Source organism: Lepisma saccharinum, chromosome 15 (genome assembly GCF_977018435.1).
Source record: "Lepisma saccharinum chromosome 15, izLepSacc3.1, whole genome shotgun sequence".
NCBI classification, from domain to species: Eukaryota; Metazoa; Arthropoda; class Insecta; order Zygentoma; family Lepismatidae; genus Lepisma; species Lepisma saccharinum.
The window spans coordinates 27,902,855-27,930,832 of record NC_139243.1 but is presented as its reverse complement, the minus strand read 5'-3'; the positions used below and the strand labels follow the sequence as shown (position 1 = coordinate 27,930,832).

Sequence of the window (27,978 nt, the reverse complement as noted above, 5' to 3'; positions counted from 1 at the left end):
TTCGAGATGGTGTGGAGAGAACACAGACTTATCCTCAATAACTCCTTCTTCCCGGACAAAGATGTGAGGGATTACCTCAACGAGAAGGAGAAAGATATGCTTTGGTTGCCGGATCTTACCATAATGCCCATGAGGTACTTACGAATAATGCATGGCGTGACGGACGTCAACAATATTTATTTGGATGGGCACAAGACGATCAGATATGTGCTGGGGTAGGTTAAAAGTAAAGTTTAAATATCACTAGTAATAACGCCCACTTCGAGTGGCAAGGGCGCCAACATAAGGGGGGCCAGGGGGTGGTACTTCCTCCTTGAGATACAGTAAAACCTCCAGACCCCGATAAGTCGGACTTCGCTTAATCCGGACAGGGAAAAGGCATAAGGCAAAATAATAACAATAAAAAAAGATTGTAGAATATAGACATGCACTTCAAACCAGCTTCCACGGCAAGGGTTTCGAGAGATACAGAGCCAGGTCCGTCCTGCACATCATCATAATATGTGTATCGCGTACGTACGTACTGCATGGTCGTATTGCTTTACATTTTAGTGTACTGTATAGTGTATTTAGGCCTATGCCCTTTAAATACACTACAATAAACGTGTTTTGTTGCTACAAACGGAGTTTTAATGCACTTTCTACTGTTCTTTTAGGTTATTTAAGTAAATCCGGACTTTCGTTAAACCGGTCAATTTATCCCCCCATTAGTCCGGATTAACGAGGTTTTACTGTATATGAAAAAGTTCAAATAATTCGAATGGTGAAATTGTAGCGATATTTTATTACAAGGAATATTGTTCTCTCCGATGTACAGACTGTAACTTCCAGCAAATTAACTGCCATAATAAGGAGAGAATATTTTCACAAGAGACATTTGAATTATGTTGTTCTGCTGCTGTACTCGTAACTATGGGAGTGCGGGACGAAAATATTTTGATCTGGACGAGATTGGGAAAGAAATACAGAAGGTTGATTCGTCTATATGTGTCCGATTTTGACGTCTCATCTACTTTAGGAAAAACCACGGGACCACCAGCGGTTGCCCTCCATGTGAGCACCATGGGTCCTGGCAATAGCCCTGCTCCGTAACTTCCATTGTAGGAGGCTCCGTTGAAGAACAGGAACGGAAATCTCTAGCCACTCCTCCTGGCAGGCTTTCCAGAGGCCACGGACAGTGGTGACACGACGAGATGCAAGTGCTTTTTTCAATAGGCCAAACCCGCAAAAATCCATGGGACTGGCATCAGGTGACTTCACTGGTATGTCCTGGAAGGGAATAGCCTGGATGCCGGTGTCTGCCGCCATTTGTTGCAGAAATCTCTGTGTAGAATGAGATGTATGTGATGAGGCCTTATCCATATGCACACGGACCTGATTTATAGCATTTCCATACAAACTGGGCAGATCGTCTGTATAAATTGGTGGGAGGATATGTTGCAGATAAAATGCAGAGTTGATTTTGCAGTTTTTAGGCACCTGCCGAATTGTTAATTTGCCTTCATAGCAGTATCCCGCAACAACCACAAATCTCGAAGCGAAACTTGCTTTGCACTGATGGATGAAGTCAGGACGGGTTTTTGCGCCTTGTGGGGTGTACGTTACGGCTCGAATTTTGCCAGAATCGGATAGATAAATCCATGCTTCATCGAGTGTGGCAACAAACTTCCACTTTTCCCCGGATAGATGGCGTTCGTAGAGGCGCCTGCAGTGAATCTTTCTCTCCCTCCGATGGGCCGCAGTGAGGAAGTGTCCACGACTTTTAAACACCATCCCGAGCTTTAATTTGTCAAGTAGCTTGCGGTTCACACTTGACTGTGCCACGTGCATTCGTCTTGCCATCACACGTTGCGTAGGAGGGATTTCCTGTAGGGCAATTTGGTGCAACTTCCAAGCTACAGGTGGAGTCGCCGCAGTACACGGTCGCTTTCTACTCCCCTTTGTGGGTGAACGAAGTGCTGGAACGTCGTGGTGTTTATGTCTATTAATTATATTCTTGATGGTCGTTAACCCCAATGCACATCCATTTTCTCCGCACTGTTTTTGATTCTGTGTCACGGAAAACTTGGCGTGGAAATGTGCTACGACGTAGCCTTCCCAAAATCGGTTCACATTGGGAGTCATGATGCACACACCACGCACACGCGATCGTGGCGTGATAGTAGAGGCCTTTGGCTTTCACCTGCTGTTTGAATGATTCAGATCGGTCGATTCTGTAAGCAGGGGTGAAAGTTTAAAATCGGACACATATACACGGATAAACCTTCTGTATTAATAATTCTTACTTCGGGACTGTTAAAGTATCAATTTTCCAACCAAGTCGTGAAGTTTTCGGAATAGTAAAGTTTCGAAATTTCTCAATGCGGTGAAAATCTCGAATTGTACAAATTATTTCCACTTTCCCTTGAGATTTCTAGAAAGACTTCATGTAATTCAAAATTTGAAATTGTAGCGTTATAACATGGGGTGCTGTTAAGGATAGCAGATTGTGTGCTTTTGCAAATTATTCTAGTGAAGGGGATGCTGTAGAGAATTCTCTTAACTGAGGTAGCGCATCAGCTCACCTTTCTCCCACTTTTAGCATAGCTGCCACCCCTGAGAAAAATCCTGTGGGCAGCCTTGACTATTTTAAATTCAAGTGATTGTTTTTGCACTTCTGGAATAAAAACAGTTAATTTCAAGACATTTCAGACAATTATAGTGCACAAAATATCAAGAATTAATTTCTCTTTAAATAAGATCGTTTGAAATTTCTGTACTGTTCGGGAATACGAGAGGTAGGAAAATCATTTCCCGAAGTCCAAGATCGATTGGTCGGACGTTTACAGTTTTTTCCTCCAGGGCTATGAAAACTGATTCCCAGATTTCACTCGGTTTCCAAATTCACTATTTGGGTAGTAATGTCATGCATGGTTGTTTATGGTCCAGGAACTCATATATTCTATTGGGTTCCGAAACAGGATCGAAACGTTTCTTCACGAACAATTTAAATTAGGTCCAAGTTGCGTATTGTTTCATTGAAACAAGATTCCTGGACCGTATTTAAATTCATCTCGAGAAAAAGGTTCCAGGACCGTTTTTAAATTCATTAGGAAAAAAAAGGTTCTGGAGACGTATTTAAATTGATCCGGAAAAATGTTTTTCAACCGTATTTAAATTCATCTCAAAAATGTTTTCAGAACCGTATTTAAAATCATTCGGAGAAAAGGTTCCTGGACCGAATTCAAATACTTCAAACATAAAAAGGTTCATTAAGGCGAGGAACCCATTTGCACTTGCTGGTTTTCTATCCTGGACCGAAACTGAATTTATTTAATATTCATGGACCTTTAACAACGCTGCTGTCATGTTGCTCCATTGAATTCATACGAAGTAGTTGGTTTCGGACACCACCACCGACAATTAAAAAATATTTACCTGAATAATAGAGAAGAAATGCTCTCTCTTAACATAGTGCTAGAATACTTGAAAGCTAAAGGCTAAATAACATGCATGCTAATAGAGAACCATTGCCAACATTCAGATAAGTTTAGTGGTTCACTGAACTCATAGTTTTTGAAATTTTGACTTTCACTACTTTGTTGACCTAATTTGCTTTGGATTTTGTATGAATCACACCGGGTGTTGAACAATCTCTATATATATAAAATAATGGATGTATGTGTGTATATGTGTGTGTTTGTTTGTTCAGCAATAGCTCTCGAACGCCTGGAGCAATTTCAACCAAACTTGGTACACGCATCACTTGCAATTTCGAAAGAAACACTGTGATGGTAAGGCACCCCCGGCACCCCTAGGGGTGGGGGTGGGAAGGGGTCATAAAATAGTATTCTGTTGCGTGGCATTTTCGTATCATATCCTGCACGTTATGCTTCCTGCAACGCAGCACGGCGAAGTTGGTTGCCTACACTGAAGGTGGGATATTGCTATCCTCGAGCAATTTCAACATATATCACTTACATACAATCTGGAAAGAAATACTGTGCGGGTAAGACACCCTATGAGGTGGGGGGTGACATGTAAAAATAATAAAAAAACGACCGATATTAGTGTGGAATCCATAGTTTTCTGGGTCACTAAGATGAATAGTGACACTCGCAATGCCGTTCTACTCCAAGTTCATTTTACACTATAGTTACAATTCATTATTTTCATCTCTAATAGAAGATTAGAATAAATAAATACCCAGGCAACGCCTGGCAATCAGCTAGTGCCTATAATACATAACCTGAAAAACTCCATTCATTAGTGTGATGTGTATGTAGCGGAATCGAAAATTCAGGAAAAGAAAAAAAGGATATACCTCCCTCTCCTTTCCCTTGGACCCCACTGTTAATCGTACAACATAGAAAACTCGGGCTAAAAGGCTCTGGCGAGTGGATCTATAGACACGATGATATTTGCACGCGGTGTTTGGTGTTGTGCCTATATTTCATCATCGTTTGCAATCTATTTTCTGTCGTCGAGTCCAATTAACCGCCAATCCACTTGAAAATGTACCTTAACCCTTAACTGGTAACCTTGTTTATTGAAGCGTAATTGGTAAGGTGGGGTTTTTCACACCCTACTCTTGCTTCCACTCTTTCCCGATCACTATGATGTAAAACCTATGTAAACTATTTTTTTATGTTTGATCATCTCTATGGAAAAGATTGCAGAGGAAAGATAATTTGCACAACTATATATATATTTCTTAACCAAGTACATAAATGATGCAATAACGTCATATTATACTGAAATTCTAGCTATTCACCGTAGTATACTCAAATTAAATATTTCAGAGCATTTTCGGAATTTCAAATGAACACAGCAATTAACAAAACCAAGCACTTTGAAACCACAGCAAACAATGATTTCTGCAAGTCCTGAACTTCAACCATTCTTACATACAGTTTTGGACCACTCTTTGCAGATGAGCCATCAGTGGAAAAGATTGCACTCAAATCCTCATGATTTGATTTGAATACAGCAGTGTATATAAGAAGCCCCAGGAAAGCCTTCAATTCAACCAAGTCAATGTCATTGTAAGTGGAGTTCCCTGGATTTCTCAACTTAGTTCTGCTCAGCGTAATCTTACAGTTTGTTTGACCAACAATTTCTTCACGTACATCGTTTGTAAATATGACATGCGTTAAGATACGAACAATATGTCCCCAAAGCTTTTGCTGGTCCTTTCAGACCAGGCAAATGCGAAATTATATTTTGTCTCCGCGTTCGTACGTTGCTGGAGGGGGCATCGGAGGCCCTACTGAACCTATTTTGGCCATAGTAATACTTGGGGTCAGGCGTGGTATTGTCGCGATCATTCCCACGTTGTGAAGTGCACGTTTTGCGGGACGTGCAGGCTCATTGCTCTCGGAATCAGATTCAGATGCCTCTAATTCGGAATTGCTCGAATAGTCACTGACAAAATCTGGGTCCACCTCAGAGTCATCATTTCCACTAAGATCGCTTTCAGCCTCATCAAGTATGCCGCGGGCCCACTCTTCAAACCCAGGGTCATCTTGACTCATTCGGTGCCTCTCACTCTCCATAATGCACTAAACAAGATGTAAAGCCTGATCACAAAAAACTTACGCTAATAGGAAAGTGGGGTGTAGCCCACCCCAGCCAAGAATTGTAATGTTTCCAGCGGAAGATTACTCACACTTGCAAAGCGCCGATCCTACGGGAGCACAGTGCCCTATACTGACTAAGCGCTGAACTATCCACCAGCAAAAAATGACTGGGGTGTGTAGCCACCCCAAGTTATCAGTTAAGGATTAAGCAACAATTCAATGTGGCAGACCAGACCGTTCAGGTGGTGTGCCACTCAACATACCACAAGCAGCTTGTCACTTACCATATGCATGTAGAGTATTTCATTATTGTAAATCTTAAGGTAGATAACAAAAATGGACAACTAAACGCACGATCATGATATTTGTCGGGTGGCAGAAGATTGCGCTGTTGCCATGTCGGAGTAACAACCGCGTATGTTTGGAAGTTTAAGAGCAGTCCGACATGTAGACATGAGTCTCCATTTCTGAGGCCTTAAATTCACATGATCACCATCTCTGGTACTAAAAAGTGCCTTGTAGAGAGGTCGGTCTGACGCTCGAACTAGGCAACGCAGCCCTGTTGACGTTGCCAGACAGTGCGCGGGAACCAGCGACATTTGTCCCGCCCTAGCTTTGCTTTTCTCCATATGTGGCATCTGCGCAATTCTGCCCAGCCTCCTATTTTCATGGCCGTGCGTTTAGTGCTATCATATGCATCAGATATCTCTCATGATAATTTACTTGGTCAAATAATTTCACTTAACGGTAATTTTCTCTCTTCAAGGTTTGCACCACTGATTCTTCTCTGCTCCATGGATTTCAGCCTGTATCCATTGGACGTTCAAAAATGCGAATGGAAGATTCATTCATGTAATGTATTTTAAATATACATTAATTAATAGTAGATTTGGATGCATAAGTAGGAAGCAAACTGTCCACCACAATGTTTATTGTATTTGTTTTACGTAATAAGAAATTCAGAAACTGAAATAAAATTCCCAATAGGCTGCTGGAAACGTCTACACCACCATACATAGAAATATATTTCAAAACCCATAGGATGCAAGAAAAATATTCATGAAAATATTCATGGACAATTTTCTAAGCACTGCTTGTGCTTCCCACTGTACAGTAATGGAAATTTTCAAGACCTATTTACAGAAACGATAGTTTTAAGTAAAATTGTAAAAGAATGTTCCAATATACGAAAATCCGTTCCATACCTAACTTGTAACGACTTAACAAGTTGTATATCATGCTATGATGCAATTTTGCAGTCAATGATGCAATTATAGAGAACGTTGTTTAACAACTGAAATGGGTTTCTACCCTTAGCCATAATTTCAATTTATTTGTATCTGGTTAATTGTCACTGAGGAAAGTGATGTCAATGTTTTTTATCACTAACTGGAAGTGTTTAATTTAACACTGTAGTGGTCACGGGGAAAAGCTTCCGTCATTGATCACGTGGATCACTATTGTGATCCCTAGAATATTATCTTTTTTACCCATTCTTAGAATTTATCTGGTTTTATAGCGAGACTGTTCTTCTTGATGTATTCTGGTTCACTTAACAAACAATAATAAGTTATTTTACTCAACATATTACAGTAGGGACGAAATTCCAAATCTAGCTCTTCACATTTCGATGTGATGAAATATCTTAGAAGTTTACATTTATATAATATTTTATTTCCCCAAAAAATCCAAAAATTGTTTTTTCGATGTCTGGACACTTCATATATTTATAACATTTTAGAGGCAGGAAGTTATTGTATACAGATATACTTCATATCGTAAAACTCCCGCCAGTAGTCAAGTGAATCACTATTGAGCTCCACTGAAGTTATGAGCTCCATAAAAAGTAACCAATTATTAAATTTCAAGTAACAGCTGAACAATCATAGTTCCTGGAATGTTTCAGGAAGGTACATTGGAAGCCGAGGCCAAAAGTGTTGCCAAATACTTGAAATTGTACGAGTCGATCACCATTGTGATCCAAGCAACCACTGTAGTGTTAATAAGATCCTTGATCCTTGCTCTACGTCAAAACTCATAACTATGTGCTAAAATTGCTAACTGTTATTTGAAACCTACACATTTTTATCAACATAAAACTAGATTCCAATATTAATATTTCTTGTATTCTTAACTTAGACATGGTACATAACTTTTTACAAAACTGTTTACTATATTCGATAGTCATTTGTTTCATTTTGAACACGTAGGTTCATAAATTCACATTACAAATTCATCATAACTCAACATAACATAACATTGTAACTATTGTGCTCGGCACATATTATGGCTGATAGGTAATATATGTGAATTTGTTTGTCTAGATCGCCATGCAGATGACGAACTGGAATTTGGCTGGAACGAGACTGGAGCCATTCAACTGCCTACGAAATCTACAAAATGGAGGATCCCAAAGTTTTTCTTGGAGTTCCATCTGCCGCCGTTCCCTTACCAGGTTCACACTAGACTTACTATTGGTAGGATTCTATATCAATTCTTTACTGATAACTTCCTAACCTAATGTGTATTCCAAATGTGCTTTCTTGATACGGTAGGTATCGGGTTGTAGCAATCCCATTACCTTTCAATGGAATCGTTGCAACCCAGAAGTTTCCGAGACTGTACAATGCATAGTATCACCACCCCATTTCATAGCTGTACGATTTGGCAACGCTACATCACATGGTATGACGTCACGCTACGTAATATCAAGGCCTCGTGTCCGAGCCAGGAGAATCACTCGCCTACTTGGTCTCGGGTAGCGAAGCTACTACACACATACACTGGGGGAAAGTTCCACTGCAGTTAAGTATTTCAAATAAACCATGAATTAATTAATAACGTAAACCGCTTTAGTCAGCTTATCGGCCATTAGGGCTAAAGTTATCATGATTAATTTGGGGGTTTATTATTTGTATTTTTTTGAAAACTAAACTTTCATAGATTTGTATGGCCGATAACAGTACGGGTATTAATGCAATCATTAATATCGATCTACTTTAATATACACAGGGAACACTAAATCTAGGTGCCAATTGTTCAAGGTTATTTACTGGATATGTATCAGGCGCGGTTGGCCCTATAGCGCACAGAATCAGTGAACCCCCAGTAATATACGATAATCACCTCGAGAATGAACAATAAACAATGTCTTTACATTTTCACATTATTTCGCTAAAAATTCTACACAATAAGTCATGTATTTGTGCCCGTAATACGGTGAACTCTTTTGCTGAGAAGAAGAAACCGCGATTCGGCCGCCCTGATACAGACCCTCAGTTGAACCCCCACAGGACAGCTCGTGCCATTGTGAAAGCTTCGTGCGGGAGCAGAAGCTCGAGGAGGGTATAGGACAAAATACATGGAAGGTGAGATTTGCAGAACCTATGTTCAACCCAACGGTCATGCGCAGTTCGTTCTCTCGCAGAAGGCGCGGGACAAGGCTCCGATCTCGCTGCTTCCTCCCTTCCAGTGTTGCTGTGTGCGGTTCAAGTTTGAAGCGCACACATTACATATTCAATATTCTCTTTGTATCATTTTTGTACTGAACTTCTTGGAATAAATGCAAAATTGTGGCAGAGATGGATGAGTGGAAACAAATAAAAGCTGGAATTAGATGCGATGAATTAAAATAAAGGAGATACATTACCAAAATAGCTCGTGCATGCATTCAGAGGTTTTTCCATAAAGGTGGAAACACTTCGGGTTCGCGAAAGAGAAAGAATGGCGCGAAGACGTGACTCGCTGTCGCTCGGTGTCAATCGTCTCAAGTTTGTTAGTTTTTGATGTGCTTGGATACTTGTTGGAAAGTATTAAGTGATGCTGCGAGTGAAGCGAGGGATGGACTTTACCTAGGTTATGTCACATGATGCAGTGTAGGCGTTGCTGTCCGCGCAGGTAAGAAATGACCGATAGAAATGCACGTAATTAACGTAAACGAACTTCCTTGTCCACTGAAAAAAAGCGTGTGCTGGTCGACCAGCCCCAAATTTGAACAAAGCTATCTTGTATCAATGAAAGGGTCTCAGGTTCGATTTCTAGTATGCACATGCCATTAGTTGTCATTTCCCTTTAATAAATGTAGGACCAGTTCTGATTAGTCGGCATGGACGGCCGGAAGGGGAAAAGGGGGCAGCCCCCCATGGAAATTGAATGTAAACCAAAAATTATATATTACACGCATATAATTTAATTTCAGTCACAGTAATTTTTGGTAATTATTATAAAAGCGTTGCAGTAACTTCAGACTGAAGGAGTGTTTTTTGCTCCTCCTGAGGAAAAAATATATTACTTGCCCCTACTTGAGGACGTCCATTCCAACAAAACTCAACTTTTTTTATAAAGGCACAATTTATTGTAGTTTCAGCCCTAAATTTATTCGCACACCCCTAATACAAAACCTTATACTCCCATATAAAAAAAATTCTGGACAAATCTTTTAAGCCCGCCCCCCATCCTTTTGTTAGGCGAAGGAAGTTTATTTTGCGGAAACTGAATATATGTCACATGACTTCAGTGAACCCCCGGGTAAATAATGCACGAGCCGCGCCTGATATGTATATATACATGACTGATCTTAGAATTGTTGTTATTAGTTCTTCCATTTACTGTTAATACGTTGATTGTAATAAACCTAACGAATGAAAAGATAGCTTTGGTTATAATTTATGCTATATTGATAAGATCTGTTGCTCTCACTACTAAGTATGTAGTTATATTGCTCAAGGAAAATGCGGGCCCAGTATAACTTTCCATTGCGTGGTAAGACGTTCACTCGTTAGTTGCTTCATCTGTAGAGGTAAATTACGTGGGGAGGTCATAATGGAGAATATATATTTATTGCTTTTGCTTTCGCTGTCGTCAGTTAGCAAAGAAAGAATTCAAAAACGAAATCTTTTCAGAGTTGTTAAAGGTCCAGGAATGTTAAATAAATTCAATTCCGGTCCAGGAAAGAAACTTAGCAAACGTAAATGGGTTCTGGACAGTAAAGAACCAATTTATCTGTAAAGCATTTCAATTCGGTCCAGGAACCTTTTCCCGGATGAATTTACGTATCCCTACGGTGCAAGAACATTTTTTGCGGATCAATTTAAATTCGGTCCAGGAATTTTTTCCGCATCGATTTAAATTCGGAACAGGGACCTTCATTTTCAGATGAATTTAAATACGGTCCATTAATAATTTCTTCCGCATCAATTTAAATTCTGTCCACGAACATTTTTCTCCGGGTCAATTTAAATACGGTCAATGAACTTCTTTGTGGATCAATTTAAATTCGGTCCAAGTTCCGTATTGAAATGAAACAATACGCAACTTGGACCGAATTCAAATTGTGCAAGAAAATATGTTCCGGTTCGGTTGCGGAACCCAACAGAACCCATTAGAATTTTTGGAAATGTCATTAATGATTCTGTATTATTAATATGTTCAATATATTAAAAATTAATGGTTAAATGAATTTCTGTCTGCGCTCAAATGCTAAGTAGGAATATAACTGAATAGGAAATTGCAGTAAGTAGAGACTGAAGATACTGGACACAAACAGGAGAATCTGCATTACGGGAGACTGTGCAACAGCAGGAGGCTGTACAATAACAGTAGATCCTTCAACAACAGTTGACTGTAAAGTAACGGTAAATTGTGCAGCAGCAGGGGTGTAGAGTAACAGAAGATCCTGCAAAAACAGAAGACTGTAAAATAAGAGTAGACTGTGCAGCAGCAGAAGGCTTTACAGTAAGAGTAAATCCTCCAAAATCAGCAGACTTTAAAGTAAGCGCAGTTTGTGCAGCAGCAGCAGGAGGCTGTACAGTAACAGTAGATGCAGCAACATCAGCAGACTGTCAAGTAACAGTAGTCTGCGGAGCAGCAGGAGGCTCTACAGTAACAGTCGATTCTGCAACAGCTGTAGACTCTAAGGGAACAGTAGTCTGTAGAGCAGCAAGTGACTGTACAGTAACAGTATATCCTGCAATAACAGCAGATTGTAAAGTAACAGTAGACTGTGCAACAGCAGAAGGCTGTTCAGAAACAGTAGATCCTAAACAACAGCAGTCTCTATAGTAGCAGCAGACTGTGCAGCAGCGGGAAGCTGTACAGTAACAGCTGATCCTGCAAAAGCAATAGACTTTAAAGTAACAGTAGTCTGTGCAGCAGCAGGAGGCTGTACAGTATCAGTAGATAATGCAACAACATCAGACTTTAAAATAAGAGTAGACTGTGCAGCAGCAGGAGGCTTTACAGTAAGAGTTGATCCTCCAAAATCAGCAGACTCTAAAGTAAAAGCAGTTTTTGCTGCAGCAGCAGGAGGCTGTACAGTAACAGTAGATCCAGCAACATCAGCAGACTACCAAGTAACAGTAGACTGTGCAACAGCAGAAAGCCGTACAGGAACAGTAGATCCTATAACAGCAGCGGGCTGTAAAATACGAGTAGACTGTGCAGCAGCAGGAGGCTTTACAGTAAGAGTTGATCCTCCAACAGCAGGAGGCTGTACAGTAACAGTAGATTCAGCAACATCAGCAGACTGCCAAGTAACAGTAGACTGTGCAACAGCAGAAGGCTGTACCGTACAGAAACAGTAGATTCAGCAACAACAGCAGATTTTAAGTAACATCAGTCTGTGCAATTATAATAAAATAAAACGAGAAGTTAACCGCACGTTTAGAAGTAAAAAAAGAGATTACTTGAAAAGCAAAATTAACGAAATTGAAACAAACAGCAAAAATTAAAATATCAGAGATTTATATAAAGGTGTAAATGAGTTTAGAAAGGGGTGGCAACCTAAAGTAAACTTGATAAAAGATAAAGACGGTGATTTTCTAGCTGACCCAAGCGATATTCTAAATAGATGGAAGAACTACTTTAATGGCCTTTCAAATGATCATGTAGGAGATAAATCAGAAGTAAATTAAGTACACACAGCAGAACCTTTAGTTCCAGAACCTAACTTGATTGAAGTTAAAGATGCTATTAAAAGGCTAAAGATTTAAACGTAACAGATCAACTACAGATCAAATTTTTCACATCAGACAGACATTTGAAAAAAAGTGGGAATATAACCAAAATGTCCATCAGCTATTCATTGATTTCAAAAAAGCATATGATTCGGTCAAAAGAGATAAATTATGTAATATATTAGTCGAGTTTGGAATACCTAAGAAGCTTGTTAATATGATAAAAGTATGCACCAGTGAAACAGAAAGTAAAATTCGTGTGGGTATTAATGTGTCTGACAAATTTGCAATTCATGATGGGTTAAAACAAGGAGATGCATTATCTCCATTGCTCTTTAATTTTGCCTTAGAATATGCTGTTAGGAAGGTAAACGAAACTAAAGAAGGACTAAAATTAAATGGTGTGACTCAGTTGTTAGCATATGCAGATGATGTAGACTTGTTAGGGGATGATATAAATACAATTAAGAAAAACTCTAAAATATTTTTCAAAACTTCTAAAGAGATAGGTTTGGAAGGTAGCAAAGATAAAACTAAATATATGCTTATAGGCCGAAACCAAGTGTTAAGTAATAATCAAAATCTAATTATTGATAACAACTCGTTTGAACCAGTTTCCAAATTCAAATACTTAGTAGTAATATTAACAAATGAAAATTATATTAAAGAGGAAATAAAAAGTAGGCTTAATTCAGGAAATACATGTTACTTCTCTCTTCATAAACTTTTGTCTTCTCGTTTAATATCTAAGAAACTAAAAGTTAAAATATACAAAACAGTAATTTTGCCTGTAGTTTTATATGGGTGTGAAACTTGGTCCCTTACATTGAAAGAGGAACATAAATTGGGAGTATTTGGAAATAAGATCCTTAGGAAAATATTTGGACCTAAAAGGGATGAGGAGACAGGTGAGTGGAGAAGGTTACATAATTTAGAACTACATAATTTGTATTCATGTCCAGATATTATTAGAATGATTAAATCAAGAAGACTTAGGTGGGCAGGCCATGTGGCACGAATGGGAGAGGAAAGGGGAGTTCACAGGATTCTTGTTGGGAAACCTGATGGTAAGAGACCTATAGGAAGGCCAAGACGAAGATGGAGGGACAACGTTGAGATGGACCTAAAGGAAATCGGTAGGGATGGAAAAGAGTATATAGATCTTACTCAAGGTAGGGACAGATGGAAGGCCTGTGTTGCTGCAGCCATTAACCTTCGGGTTTAAGAAGACTAGAGAGTTAGTTAGTTAGCAGTCTGTGCAGAGCAGGAGGCTGTGCAGTATCAGTTGTTCCAACAACAACACCAGACTGTAAAGTAACAGTAGTCTGCGGAGCAGCAGCAGGCTGTAAAGTAACAGTAGACCCTGCAACAACAGCAGACTGTAAAGTAAGATTAGACTGTGCAGCTGCAGGAGGGTGTACAGTAACGGTAGATCCTAAACAGCAGCAGACTGTAAAGTAACTGTAGACTGTGTAGCTGCAGGAGGCTATACACTAAGAGTAGATTCTACAACAACAGCAGTCTGTAATGTATCAGTAGACTTTCCAGCAAGTGCAGCAGGCTGCAAATTGATAGTAGAGTGGGCACCACGAGGCTTCAAGAAACTATACAATAATAAACTGCAGCAAAGGAAACTGTGAACCATTATAAGACTATGGAGCAACAGGAAAATGTGCAGCAACAGAAGACTGAGCAGAAGCAAAGGAATGTGCAGTAACTACATACTGTACAGCAAAGACAGACTGACTGTGCAGTAACAGTAGACTGTACTGCAACAGCAAATGCTCAGTAACAGTAGACTGTTCATCAACAGCAGACCGTTTAGCTTCAGGAAATTGTGCTGCAAAAGGAGACTACAGCAAAAGACAGACTATGCAGAGGAAAATGATACAACAGGAAATTGTGCAGCAGTAGGAAACTGTGAAACTAATGTTAACTCCATTTCCATTCTAGTGTGGGTTTTAAAGTTTTCATCCTGAGTCGCCTAAACATTTTATTAAAAAATTACAATCTATGATAGTCCGGAAAACAGAATTTAAAATGGCTGTAAAAATTAAAATTTTGAAGTGGCTGTACGCTTTCTTCAACAGGAGGAGTCCAAGGTACCAAGATGAAGTTGTTCATTTACCGGAACGTCTCTCCACACATCATGGTCACCTATTTTCCAAGCTTCCTGTTCGTTATAATATCCTGGGGGAGCTTCCTGGTACCTCCGGATAAAGTTCCTGGAAGAATGGTCCTGTTGGTAACGAACATACTGACCCTGGTGACAATGTTCAACTCTATCAGGTATGTAACATCCATTTATAATGATAATGCTCCTTCTTTAAAACAAAAGGTATTGTTCCACACAAAGTGGGATATTTCACACGTGTTGAAGGTGTTTCAGGTAGTGTGCCACGTTGTCTAACATGTGCCATGTGGCACGTATGTGTGTGAAATCTCCTTTACAATATTTTTCGATGCTTGGCAACTGTTCAATCTAACAAAGTGTGGTGACATGAAGAAGCTTTAAAACATAAGACACAAGCAACAAACAACACTTGTCACTTAGAAACGAAACTTCTGAAAACAATTGCAACTTTTAATATCAAATACAAGCAATTCCCACGGTGCCATGTGAAGAAAAGGCAGCGAACTTTCCAAATATTACGGATTTATCATTATATTAAACGGATCTTCTCCCTAGAGTAAAGAAGAAAATTTGAAATAGTTTGATTGGTGTCGAAAAGAAATTGCAAGACTTGGGAAATCATACAGATCATTTGCCGAATTCAAGTCCCACAAACCATGATTTCATCATGTCAATGTTAGAAGAAATGTAATTGTATTAATTAATAGACTGAGACCTGGTCAGTTATGTACTACAGAACATTTATTCAGAACTGGAATAACGAACAATAAGAGATGTTAATGTTGCTGTGAAAGTGCAGATATGCATAGCAATAATAATACACGTACATAAATATAAATATTGTTTTACAAGACATTACTTTCATACCCAAATTAGTCTTCTTACTCAAGCATTCATTGTGCCATTGGCATTCCTACAAAACATTCAACTGTTATTATGTTTCAACCATGGTGGATAAAAAAAATAAGTTTTACTTAAAAATCATTTTTGATGTTTTTTTTAATTTAAATCGGGGTTCTTCTATTTAAATCGATTTTTTTATTAGGAAAAACACAATTAAAATTTCTTGTATTTTTTTTGGTGCCCTACGTGTAGATAAATGTTTTTCTTTTATATATAGAAAGGCTTTCTCTGGTCAACGACCGTGTAAAATATTTGAATAGTTTGATTAAAGCAAACAAAAATATGTAAATATACAGTTGTCCGTTTCTGATACTCTATATTAATGAACAAACTTTGTTAATTGTGTTAATGAAACTATAATAATTTCAGTTTACTTTTATTCCAGTGAAAATAAAACATTCTGGTTGTACAGTCACGGACACTGCCGGGTTGTAATGATTCCATTGAATCGGTCAATGTACAGGGTGGCTCAATAAGTCACTTAACACCCTTAGTACAAGGCCACTGCAGCATGGAATTTGAAATTGGCGATGACGAATCGTTATCTGTTCATAAACAGAATATTCGATGATTTTTATATGATAACGCATTTTCGACAGATCAAAGCTGAATGGTTAGTGTTGGTAAGTTAACGGTGTAGCGTGCTGTGTGGGACACGATTGGTTAGTCAATTTTCCATCAACGGAACCTTAAATGCTTAGGGCTACTAGGATTTGTTAAATAAACAGTTTTTTTCATCCTTGCTTATGGAAGAAGGTACTTTTTAGAGTTTTTTCAATAGGGAAATACCAGAATACTTATGGGAACGTTATGAACCAGTTTTTGTCCAAAGATAGTTATCAGATGACAAGGGTCACAGATTCTGTTTATAAACTTCCTTATGAACATAAACATTAGCCTTGTCACTGTGAAGGACTTTTAATTCAATGGAAGCGTCACACTGTAAATTGTTCGTGACAACCATTCATAATGAGCAGCTCTTCATGGATGTATCCGATTAAAATAATGTGCAATGGCATGCGAACGTCTCTCCATAGACGTCACTTTGATCTCGATGCATTACCGAAGCGCTAAACAAATTTTAAGGCATTTTTCTAACACCTCGAAAAGGAGCAAATTGGTACAAGAATTCAGTCATAACTTTTTACTGGTTAAAGATACGTCGAAAAACCCTTCACCGTTGCATTTCTCGTGAAATTCTAGCCCATTTTGATATGTCGCACGACCCCCTTCCCATTTAAAATTCTGAAGTTGAATTCAAGATGGCGGACATCAAGATGGCCGCCGACCGTGTGGGTGGCGTCAATGTGGTTCCCTCTTGGCCAGGCAATGATTGGTCATCGCCATTTTCACATTCCATGCCGCAGTGGCCTTGTACTGAGGGTGTTAAGTGACTTATTGAGCCACCCTGTATAATAATTTCAGTTTACTTTTATTCCAGTGAAAATAAAACATTCTGGTTGTACAGTCACAGACACTGCCGGGTTGTAATGATTCCATTGAAAGTCAATGTATTCATTACAAGCCGGCAGTGTCTGTACTATATAATTGTAACTTAAAATATGTTTTATAGTCTGTAGTTGAATTTTGCATTATTTTAAATGATAGTTTTTCAAAGTATCAACTGCCATTTTACTTACAGTTTAATGATAATGACACTATTTACGGTTAAACATAGCTAATTAGTATGATTTTAATCGCGACTTAAATCAACATGATTTAAATCACTTGACCTTGGTTTTAACACATAAAGCCTACATTGTTATAGACTTCTGTGAACATGAACGTCAGTTTAAACTCCATCCCATGGTAGTCGATGGAGCTTATACACTGTACTTGGCTGACTAGAAACCCATCCCAGGAGGAGTAATCAATTATTTAGAGTAGCTCAACAAATGTAATAAATTCCGAGGCCTCATGACATTTAGATTGTGTTGTTATAACTATTGAATGAAACATGAGAATTAACAACTTTCCTCGAAGTCTTACGAACTTTCATAAAGAAATGACATGCAACAAACTACAGGTGTCGCTTGGAAACGAACATTCAGAAATAAATGCAACTTTTCATATTGAAGCTTATGGACCGTAGTGCGCGCGGAGCCGTCATTTTGTTCATTTGTGCCAGATTGATGGAATCATTCTTAATGTGGCCACCAGAGGTCAGTAGAATCGGTTACACAATGACGTGACAAGGAAGCCTCGGTGGGAACTCGCAGCCCTTCAGGCAGGGCATATTGGATTCTGACACACGGAGAGGAAATTGGCTTCCTCTAGCTAGACACTTGGTGCAGGTGTCCGAGGAACCACTGTATGGAGGAGAAGGATGAGTACTTTCCGTAATGATTTAAGTTGAACTTGCACTCACGCACTCAAATTATATTTTGTTCATCTTTCTCGTCAACACTACGTGGAGAAGTGACTTGACAGTAGCTAAACATATTTAGTTCATTATTATTAATTTGTTTAAACTAATAACCATCAAACTGGCCAAGTGATACGACAAGGTTCATTTCAGCGAGTTTATCATCGAACAATCTTTCGTTATTGTAGTCTGATTGTGCTTCCACATTATGTGAATAAACTCGCCTCAGTTGGAAAAATGTTGTATCTGTACTTTCTAATAGCATAGCTGCCCCATAGCAAATAAGTAGACCTTTAAGGCACAAATTTCCACTGCGCGCTTACTTTAAGGTTTGTATGCATTAAACAGGTCAGTTTAACGTGCATAAGCTGCATGGGCTATTTCTTTTTACAAAATTGAGAGAATTATAGATTCATATACTCAGATGCATCAAAAAATAAAGAAGAAGTAGGATGTGCTTTTATTGACTCTTCTAATGGAAATATTAAAAAGTTTAGACTACCTGGAGAGTGTTCTATTTTCTCGGCAGAAGCATATGGAATATATCGTGCATTGATGTACATCAATAACATTCCAGAAAAAAGAATACTAATATTAACAGATGCTAGAAGTGTTTTATGTAGTGTACAATCTTTATATAAAAAGTTATATAAAGCATCAACATTGGTGTTTTATAAGATTATATGATAAATTAACTACAGAGGGAGGACAATTCATTTTGCATATATACCAGCACATTTATGGTTCCTTTATAATCAACTGGCAGATAAAAATGTTAAAGAAGCAAGAATAATATAGGATTTGTTACCAAGAGTTAAAAACAAAATTCAAGAAGATTGGGAGATATGGGTAAAACAAAAATTTACATATATGGATCATTCATTCATGTACTGAATGTAAATAGTAAAACTCCATGGCTTATACCTAGAAAGGTTTTAATTTTAATACTAAGATTAAGGTCAGGGCACATCAGATTGAATCACCATTTATATATAATTAATTTAGTTAATTCATCTATGCGTAAATGTAAGTTAGACCAGGAAGATGCTCATCATGTCATTTTTCAATGTCCACTTTATAAAAACAAAGGGATATCTTATTCAACAGATACAACAATTGTATGAATATTTTTAAATGTTTTTCATGATATTAATGTAGATGTATAAAAACTATGTATATTCAAGATTTGTGATTCGATGTGACAGTGTCGTGTGAGACTTAATTTTTTGGGATACTTGGTGTAGAGCTGGCATTACAGCTAAATCCAAAAAAATGAATAAATGAAGCTGCATGGGCTCGCTAACCTATAAGACACCAAATTTCAAAAATTGAAATTTCAATAAATTTAACTATACTTCTCTGCTACAGCAATCTAAGTTGCTTCATTAACCATACTGCTAAGCTAACTACTATTTACTTCTTAGCCAAGAACGGTAACTTGTCAGCCGGGGATACCTATTTTTTTTAGCTCCAGTTAACTAATACCTAATAGTTGGTAGCTAACACAAACATCCATTGATTAGATTCTGCGTATGTATGCTCCCACCCTCGTCCACAGACACGAACTAGCTACCTTTTGACATTTACATAGATTCTACCAAATATGCATTATAAATAAATACAAATTAGTTTAATTAATTGCTTAAAATAGTAACATTTCATCCTTATTTTTTCTTTCACCAAGTGTAAGCGTTTATTCTGGGTTCAATGAGGTGAATACATAGGTGACCAAATAACAATTTTGATAATGATTGTGTCACAGTTTCTGCACACAAAGAAATCCAGAATGATGTAACCTGCAATCGCTCAAAAACCAATTCATATAGAAGTGTACAAGGTAGAATCACATTATCGACTTTCTATTTTCATTAATATATTATATTATATTGCAGGCAGATCATACCAACGTCAGAACGAATCAAGCCAATAGAAGTGTGGCTTACAACGTGCATTTTATTTTTGGCTGCTGCTTTTATTGAATATGCCTCAGTCCTCTATCATCTACGATACAACAAACCGGAAGATGAAACGGATCTCAAGTACATAGCAGTATGTATTGTAATGCATGGCATAGCCATGTTTTCAATATCCACATATGTACTTTTTCAGTATAGCACAAACACCATTTTTATCTCCGTAATAAAGTAAATTTTATAATCTTGGCAGGATAAGAAACACTGTGTCAAGGCACAAAAGCAATTGAAGAATCTTATTAAACGCTTCTATGTGATTTTTCTTTTCTTTTCTAAAATTAAATCAAAAGTATATCATATTGAATATAAATATGTGTATATTTAATGAAAGAAGGAAGTGTATATTTTTTTAATTTTATCTTTGATTGCTCTAGTAAAACAGCCGAGTAAATAACAAGTACGGATAGGAGACTGAAAGAAATCAATCGAGCAGTACAGAAAGGTGAATGAGGGAAGTGGATGGAAGGAAATAGATGGAAATACATCGAAATGATGGATTGAAGTAGATGAAAATGAGTAGAAGAAGGGTGGAAGGAGGTAGATGAAAATTAATAGAAGAAGGGCAGAAGGAATTGGATGGAACTGAATCGAAGAAGGATGGATGGAAATGAGTTGAAGAAGAATGGAGGGAAGTGAATGGAAATGAGTAGAAGAAGGGTAGAAGGAAGTGGATGCAAATGAGTAGAAGAGTGGAAGGAAGAGGGTGGAAATGAGTAGAAGAAGGGTGCAAGGAAGTTGATGGAAATTAGTAGAAGAATTAAGAAATATTTAAGTGATGCATCTGTATTTCGTTGATTATTTGGTGCAGAAATTAATGGAATAAATGATATTAGATTAATTTCTAGTAGAAGGAAGAGTGTGGAAATGAGTAGAAGAAGAGTGGAAGGAAGGGAATGGAAATGAGTAGAAGTAGAGTGGAAGGAAGGGAATGGAAATGAGTAGCAGAAGTGTGTGTGGCAATGAGTAGAAGAATAGTGGAAGGAAGAGAGTGGAAATGAATAGAAAGAGGTGGAAGAAAGTAGATGGAAATGAGTAGAAGTAGAGTGGAAGGAAGGGAATGGAAATGAGTATAAGAAATGTGGATGGAAATAAGTAGAAGAATAGTGGAAAAAAGAGAGTGGAAATTAATAGAAGGTGGAAGGAAGGAAGTGAATGGAAATGAGTAGAAGAAAAGTGGAAGGAAGAGAGTGGAAATTATTAGAAGAAGGGTAGAAGGAAGTGGATGGAAATGAGTAGAAGAACTGTGGATGAAAATGAGTAGAATAAAGGTGGATGGAAATGATTTAAAAAGAAAGGAAATAACAGGACGGAAATAAGTGAAACACTTAGAAGGTACATGTCATTGAAGCCAAAGTTTCCTAAAAGAAATAAGTGTGTGAAACAATTGGAAAGTAAGACTGATTGCTTAGAACTAGGCATAACTCTCTCACTCTCTATAGAGAATCCTGGGCACTGTTTTAACCCGCAGATATTCCCGAGTTCACATCCTGGTCAAGGAGCCCATTTCTCTTACTTAATAACTTAAAACAGTTAGTTAAGGAATAGTAATTAATCAGTTCTTAATTTGGAACGTCCTACTTCTGGAAGACCAGCTACTTGCAACTCCATGGGAGGCTTAAGGTCTAAGGACCTACATTACTCAATACATTTACTAGATAATATAATATATTCCAAGTTAGTATTTTATTATATTTATCATTATAAATTTCCGTAAGATTTTCAAGCTGAAAATCAGCACCAAACAAATCCTTAACATATACAAGTCAATTAGAAATTTTGAAAACACTGGTCAAACATATATATCACTTTGTTTGTTATATTTTATATTCATATTCTGTATATACTTTTCTCTTATTACATCCTCAAGTACAATAATCTTAGAAAACACAAACGTATATATACACACCTTGGTTTTATTCATAGGCACCAATGTTTGAAACTTCTCCCTACAAATACTTCAATCCTATTCCATATTCTAATCCTAAACAAGTCACTACCGCTCTTGGCGAAATAACAGCTATGATAAGCAATCTACCCAAAAGTATACCAAGAGAGAGGGTTGCGTAGTGTGAGTGGCGAGAGGAGGCTGGAGGACCTCTTCCCTCAGCGTCCCGATCAAAAAAATCAGTTCTTAATGGTAGCGTTCTTACTTGAAATCACTTTTCCACTTCTTTAGACTAATCGTGGCCATGAGATTGAATAAGATCAAAACTAATGAATATACTCAGTAAAGTAATGCACAGAGCGAAATTCGAACCCGATATCCTCGATGAAGTTATTATAGACCGACCACAAAGCACTGACCATCGAGGTACTAGTTTTTATTTAAGTTCGTATTATTATAACATAATATTCGTCTAAAGAGTTTTAACTTCATTTCAGTCATGTGTAATTACATGAATTACATTCTTGCAAATTGATTATAATATATTGGTTCACAGCTTGAACTTTATTGTTTTTCCAGCCAGAGCCTTTACGTGCGCCTAGGCCCGGGAGGAGAAAGGTAAATAAACACAGCAGGTATTTAGTGTGAGCAATTGTAATTGGGTAATGTACAGGGTGTCCTAAATCTTCCCGTACCACTAATTGTATGGATCCTTTTGCGACCGTGTTGAAAATTGGCCAGTGTTCGTTTTCATTTAAATGAATTAGGTTGCGTGGTTCATCTGAAGGTCACGTGGGAAGCTCCCTCGAATTCGTATGTAAGTTGTCCATGACTGGTGGGAGCGAACTTAGTTGCAGTGCTCCGGACGTGTGTATGGGTGCACTATCGACAAAGCACGAGGCAGCCTATGTACTGCAACATAATATAAAGTTCGCAAGTATGTTCTAACGTACATAAATAGATACAAATTTTATAATAAATAAATATGTGTTATATTTCTAGTGGTAATGTGCACCGTGAAATACAATGTAGAGATATGAGTACCAGTGATGTGCCGTAGACTATAAGTTTACGTCTACATGCGTTGTCTACATGTAATCTACGCGTAGATTACATAGGGTTGTAGTTTACATAGACTACGTAGACAATTTAAAGTGCATTAAAATTAATTTTCAAGGGTTTCATGATATGAAAGTGACATTTTCAACTATATTAGTTCCTAACGAAATGAAAAGAGTACCATTTACAACAAAGTTTCTCTTATCTTCTATTATCAACTATGGAAGAAGGTAAATAGTATGCAAAAAACAACAACAGATGGCAGTCATGAGCCAAGAGTGGTCTTTTTCTCATAAAACACTATAGAATATTTCCTATATTAGGTTTCTTCCTAGGTAAGAAATTGTTCGAATTTGGAAGAAAGTGTATGAAAAGTTCTCCACACACATCAGCAACTGATACGCAGTATAATTTTCTTTTAATTCCACGGAGCTCTTTGCTAAGTTATCACCTTTCGCCATGTTGTTTACATAGATTACGTAATGTACGTGTATAACATAGTCTACGTGTAGAATGTAGACTATCGTTGTTTACGCGTAGACGCACATCACTGATGAGTATTTATCGGACACCCTGTAAGTTAATATTTGTAGTGTAGGTTATAGTAGACATGAAGATTCGGTGTCCGCCTCCGAAGGCCTTGTTTTATTTTTCACGTAGCGATAAATACTTTGCACAGTTCATATTTTGTGTGTGCCTCAAATACTTAAGACTTATGACTTATTGCCAGTTTTATGGGTGTTGAGGGAGTAGCCGATGACACATTAATCTTATGTCAATTGAATAATTACACTGATAAACAATGAAATACTCCTTTAAATAAAACTAAGTGATCTTTATGTATTCAGATGTGCTGATAACGAATATCGCATCCGTTTTCCTGTATCACCTAATTTTTTTGCAGAACACCCACATTTTGTAGTTTTATGGTTTCAGGTCTCCGCACCCTGCTCCGCACCCTGCTCCGCATCCGGCTTAACGTTTGGTTCCTAGCAAATGGATAAGAACCTTTTGGCTACCTTGTGTGTTTATGACTGGCACTTAATATTTCGTGGAGGAAACATCTGGCAGTAGAGTAATTTGCTGTTTCTCTGTTAAAATTTGTTCTTTTGTGGGTTAGTCGAGTCTTAACTTCCTTTCCGATAACTTCGCGAGTAGCCTTCGCGAGTACCCGTATTTTATGTTTGTGTATGTTCGTGAAATTGTGAATGTAATATTGTGTAAGTTGTAATTTAACAAAACGACCAGAGCATTGTTTTTTTAAAGAAATATATTATAACTCAATTAATGAGTTCGACATGTCACGCAAATGTGTGAATAACCCGAACTTGTTTTGTTATGTTTGCGTCGAATTTACTCCGATGTCACAGAGAAATACTATCACTCCTATAGTGAAAAAAGCATATGAGGGAAAAAGCTGGGCACCAGGTAAAATTTGTTGTAATTGTTCGCGAACTTTACGTGGTTGGCTTAATGACACTCACAAATCAATGCCCTTCGGAAACCCTGTAATATGGACAGAACAGAAAGATCATACTACGGATTGTTACTTCTGTTCAGAAAACATAGTGGGATATAGTTCTAAATCAAAACATTCTATAGTTTATCCTGATGTTCCTTCAGCCAAGAAACCTATGAGTCATGATTTTATACCAATTCCTAAGCCTCCTAAAGAATGGACAGTGGATGAAACAGAACCAAGCAGTGCTTCTCCAGATGACGAACCTGGACCCTCATATTCAAACACAAACCAAATTTTCCTGATCCAAATATACCTAACTTTATTTCCCAATCCGAACTAAATGATCTAGTCAGAGACCTCAACCTTTCTAAAGTTCAAGCGGAATTATTAGGTTCTCGTCTCCGAGGGTGGAATTTATTACAAGATGGTGTTAAGGTGTCATATCGGAAACGCCAACAACCACTGACCTTTTTTTTTCTGTGAGTAATGACTTAACTTACTGCAATGATGTAGAACGCCTTCTGCAAGAAATTTGAAGTAGTCACAACCCAAACGAGTGGAGACTATTTTTAAATTCATTAGTTTAAAAGTAGTATTGTTGCATAATGGGAATATATACCCACCAGTACCCCTTGCCTATTCTTCCACCATGAAGGAAACATATGAAAATATGAATACAATATTAAAAGTGATAAATTATGAAAAATATGGTTGGCAGATATGCGGAGACCTCAAAATGATTGGTATACTGTTAGGCATGCAGTCTGGGTTTACAAAATGTTGTTGCTTTCTTTGCGAATGGGACGGCCGGGCGAAAGATAAACATTACAACATTGTGGATTGGCCCATACAAAAAAAAACTTCATTCCTGGAGAGAAGAGTGTTAGGAATCACCCTCTACTTGAGAAAGATAAGATTTTGTTACCACCGTTGCATATAAAGTTAGGGCTGATGAAAAATTTTGTTAAGGCTTTGGACAAACACGGTGAGGGTTTTGGGTACTTGAGAAAAACATTTCCTAAACTCAGAGATAGTAAGTTAAAAGATGGCATATTTATTGGGCCGCAAATCCGTGAGATCATTCATGATGACAACTTTGTGGAATTGGTAACAGAAAAAGAGAAATGCACATGGTTAGCTGTCAGACAAGTATGCTGTAATTTTCTTGGAAATGTGAAAGCTGACAACTACAAGGAACTTGTTAAGAACTTGTTGAGATGTTATCAGCGCATGGGGTGCAATATGTCCTTGAAAATTCACTTTTTAAATTCGCATTTGGACTTTTCCGCCCTTAACTTGGGCGCCGTTAGTGACGAATGCGGCGAGAGATTTCACCAGGATATTTCTGTCATGGAGAAACGATATGCAGGAAAATCGCTAAAGAACATGTTAGCAGACTACAGTTGGAACCTCAAGGAAGAGGTTTCTGGTGGCAGTTACAAACGGCAGAGTTCAAGAAAGAAATTTTGAAAATTTGAGTAAAAAGTGTTTTTTTTTCCTTTTTTTGCATGAAATTTCATCATTGAACAGTCAAAATCGGTCCTATATACATTTTTAATTTTTTTTATATTTCATAGTTAGTCACTTCAATATTTAAATCTTATTTCATGAGCAAACAAACAAAAATAATTTCAAATTTCGATGTATTATTACAAAGGGAATTACATTTTTATTAAAAACAAAAAATGAAAATCCAGGGAAAGCGATAGGTGATGCAGCATTTCTACTATCAAATTTGGATTCAGCGGGGTCGAATTATAAATAATCACCTATTTTCGTTCAAAGGAGCAAAAAAAAGTTTGAATTTGTTCATCAGTGTTATTACTAATTTTAGGCGTAAAGGTGGTCTATAAATTCACGAAAACCTTTGCTGGAAAATAGAGATTCAAGGTAAAATTATCCTTATGCGTTAAATCCTGTAATTACTTAAGACATACACTGGGTATTGAGATAGGCCCGTACATATGAAAGTGATTTAACTAAACATTAATTGTAAGTCATTATGAAACTACGTGGTGTAGCGGTAACGATATCCCAGTCCCGATTAGCGTATGTTGTGGGTAAAATGGACTTAAGCTTCAAACTTCGTAAGTTTATAAAGATAGGTCTCTTGCACAATTGAATTCGTTGCTTTATTACAAGTGTTAATGATTTTTTTAAAGAGTTATATAATATCCTTCTCGGAGGTGAAACATTATCTTTCTGTGGGATCTAATGAAGCTACAATTTGAGGCAGTGACGTAAAAAAATTCCGGTGAAGGTAAATTTCATTAAGAACAATGGCCATCTCCCCCCCCCCCCCCCCACCCTTTGCAAAATATGTCAGCCTAATTTAACACGTAGAACTTAATTTCATTCACAATAATTTACATATTTTTTTAAAGTACTGATAAGTACATAGTACAGATCGTTGCAGGAACAAAAAAACTTCAAATAGAAACAAATGTTTTCCTTCCACTGGAGAAATCCTTGTTTGCAACCGCTTGAGAAAATCGTGCGTACGCCCTTACATCAAGGACATAAACATTTCAACCCAAGGAGTAGGCGGGCCCGCATAAGGAGGGGATAATTCCCCTAACACCCTGTCAAGTAATTATCTCAGTTTAACCTGTGATGCAAAGAAATCATGGATTTTCTTTAAGTCCTATGTGCCTCAACCGGATATCGAACCTGGAGCACCTTGATTACAAGGATATAAATTTGCCACCACGCCTTCAATGAAGCCAATATCAACTGGGAAGAGGTATTAGATAAGTACAAATATAAGAATTTACTTAGTAAAAAAGAGAAATGTGTTCCTGGTGAAAAACGCTGTGACGTAGATATAGCGAACAGCTTAGACAAGGAAACTTATTAGAATGAAACAATTTTATGATTGTGTGCTTTTAAAGGGTAACTATTGTCTCTCATAACGCAATAATATAGATGAGCAGAAGTAATTAACATTTTATTTTGTTTTAAATTTCTTAATGTATTTAATGTGAGGAGATTAATTCTGTAGAGAAAATTGTTTTAACTTCTTTTCATTTCAGCCGAAGAAACATGTGCCCCATCTAGGATGGATCGCCGAAGACAAGAAGATGCCTCCATTAAGAAAATGGAAGTTTGTGAAGAACCTTAGCCTAGTCAGGGGAAAATTCTCACACCTCCTTGCAGTTACTAAGAAAAAGCTTGGAACTCGTTCTTCAGAGTCAATAGACCGAATATCATTATTCGCCTTTCCTTGCGTATTCTTGCTCTATAACGTTGTATATTGGTCTGTATATTTGTCAAGGAGAAGCGACAGACTTAGTTTATTAGCCACTGAGGAATGTAATGGAAATATTTGTTACAACTACAACACAGGCATGGTTGAGTATCGTGAACACTGAGTGTTGCCAGGTACAGTGGGATGCATAAGTATTACCAAGCAAATTATCCATCAAAATGCGTATTCTCTTTATTTCACGCAATGGGAGCTTCAAGTCCAATGAAGGTTTCTTAGATATTTGAAAAACAAAGTTTAGAAAGTTTACTCCTCGTTTGAACGAATTTAAGACAATTGTGATGGAAGACAATTGCGATTGCGGACAATTGCTATGATTTTGACATTGAAGGTCATTTTACAAATTAATAGTAGGACAATAGCGACGATCAGGATGACCAACCCACAGGTGCACCTAACCTATCCTAACCTAAAAGTGGTT

The 27,978-nt window shown here is 37.6% G+C and overlaps 1 protein-coding gene across 1 annotated transcript; it reads left to right on the top strand.

Annotated features, from left to right (window-relative positions):
• Positions 1–49: 49 nt before the first annotated feature.
• On the top strand, positions 50–27,413 carry LOC145999183 (glycine receptor subunit beta-type 4-like). Its single transcript, XM_083136113.1, has 6 exons — positions 50–215; positions 6,325–6,410; positions 7,883–8,035; positions 14,602–14,800; positions 19,806–19,966; positions 27,325–27,413. Exons 1-6 carry the CDS (start codon positions 97–99, stop codon positions 27,411–27,413), a joined length of 807 nt encoding a protein of 268 aa, XP_082992239.1. The 5' UTR covers positions 50–96.
• The last annotated feature ends 565 nt before the right edge of the window (positions 27,414–27,978 follow it).

What these genes read in the sequence shown, in the direction of transcription:
- LOC145999183 (XM_083136113.1), top strand. Translation starts at nt 97, where the DNA reads ATGCTTTGGTTGCCGGATCTTACCATAATGCCCATGAGGTACTTACGA. An exon ending in ACGATCAGATATGTGCTGGG is followed by an intron (nt 216 to 6,324) that starts GTAGGTTAAAAG and finishes TCTCTCTTCAAG; the next exon opens with GTTTGCACCACTGATTCTTC. An exon ending in TCACACTAGACTTACTATTG is followed by an intron (nt 8,036 to 14,601) that starts GTAGGATTCTAT and finishes TTTCTTCAACAG; the next exon opens with GAGGAGTCCAAGGTACCAAG.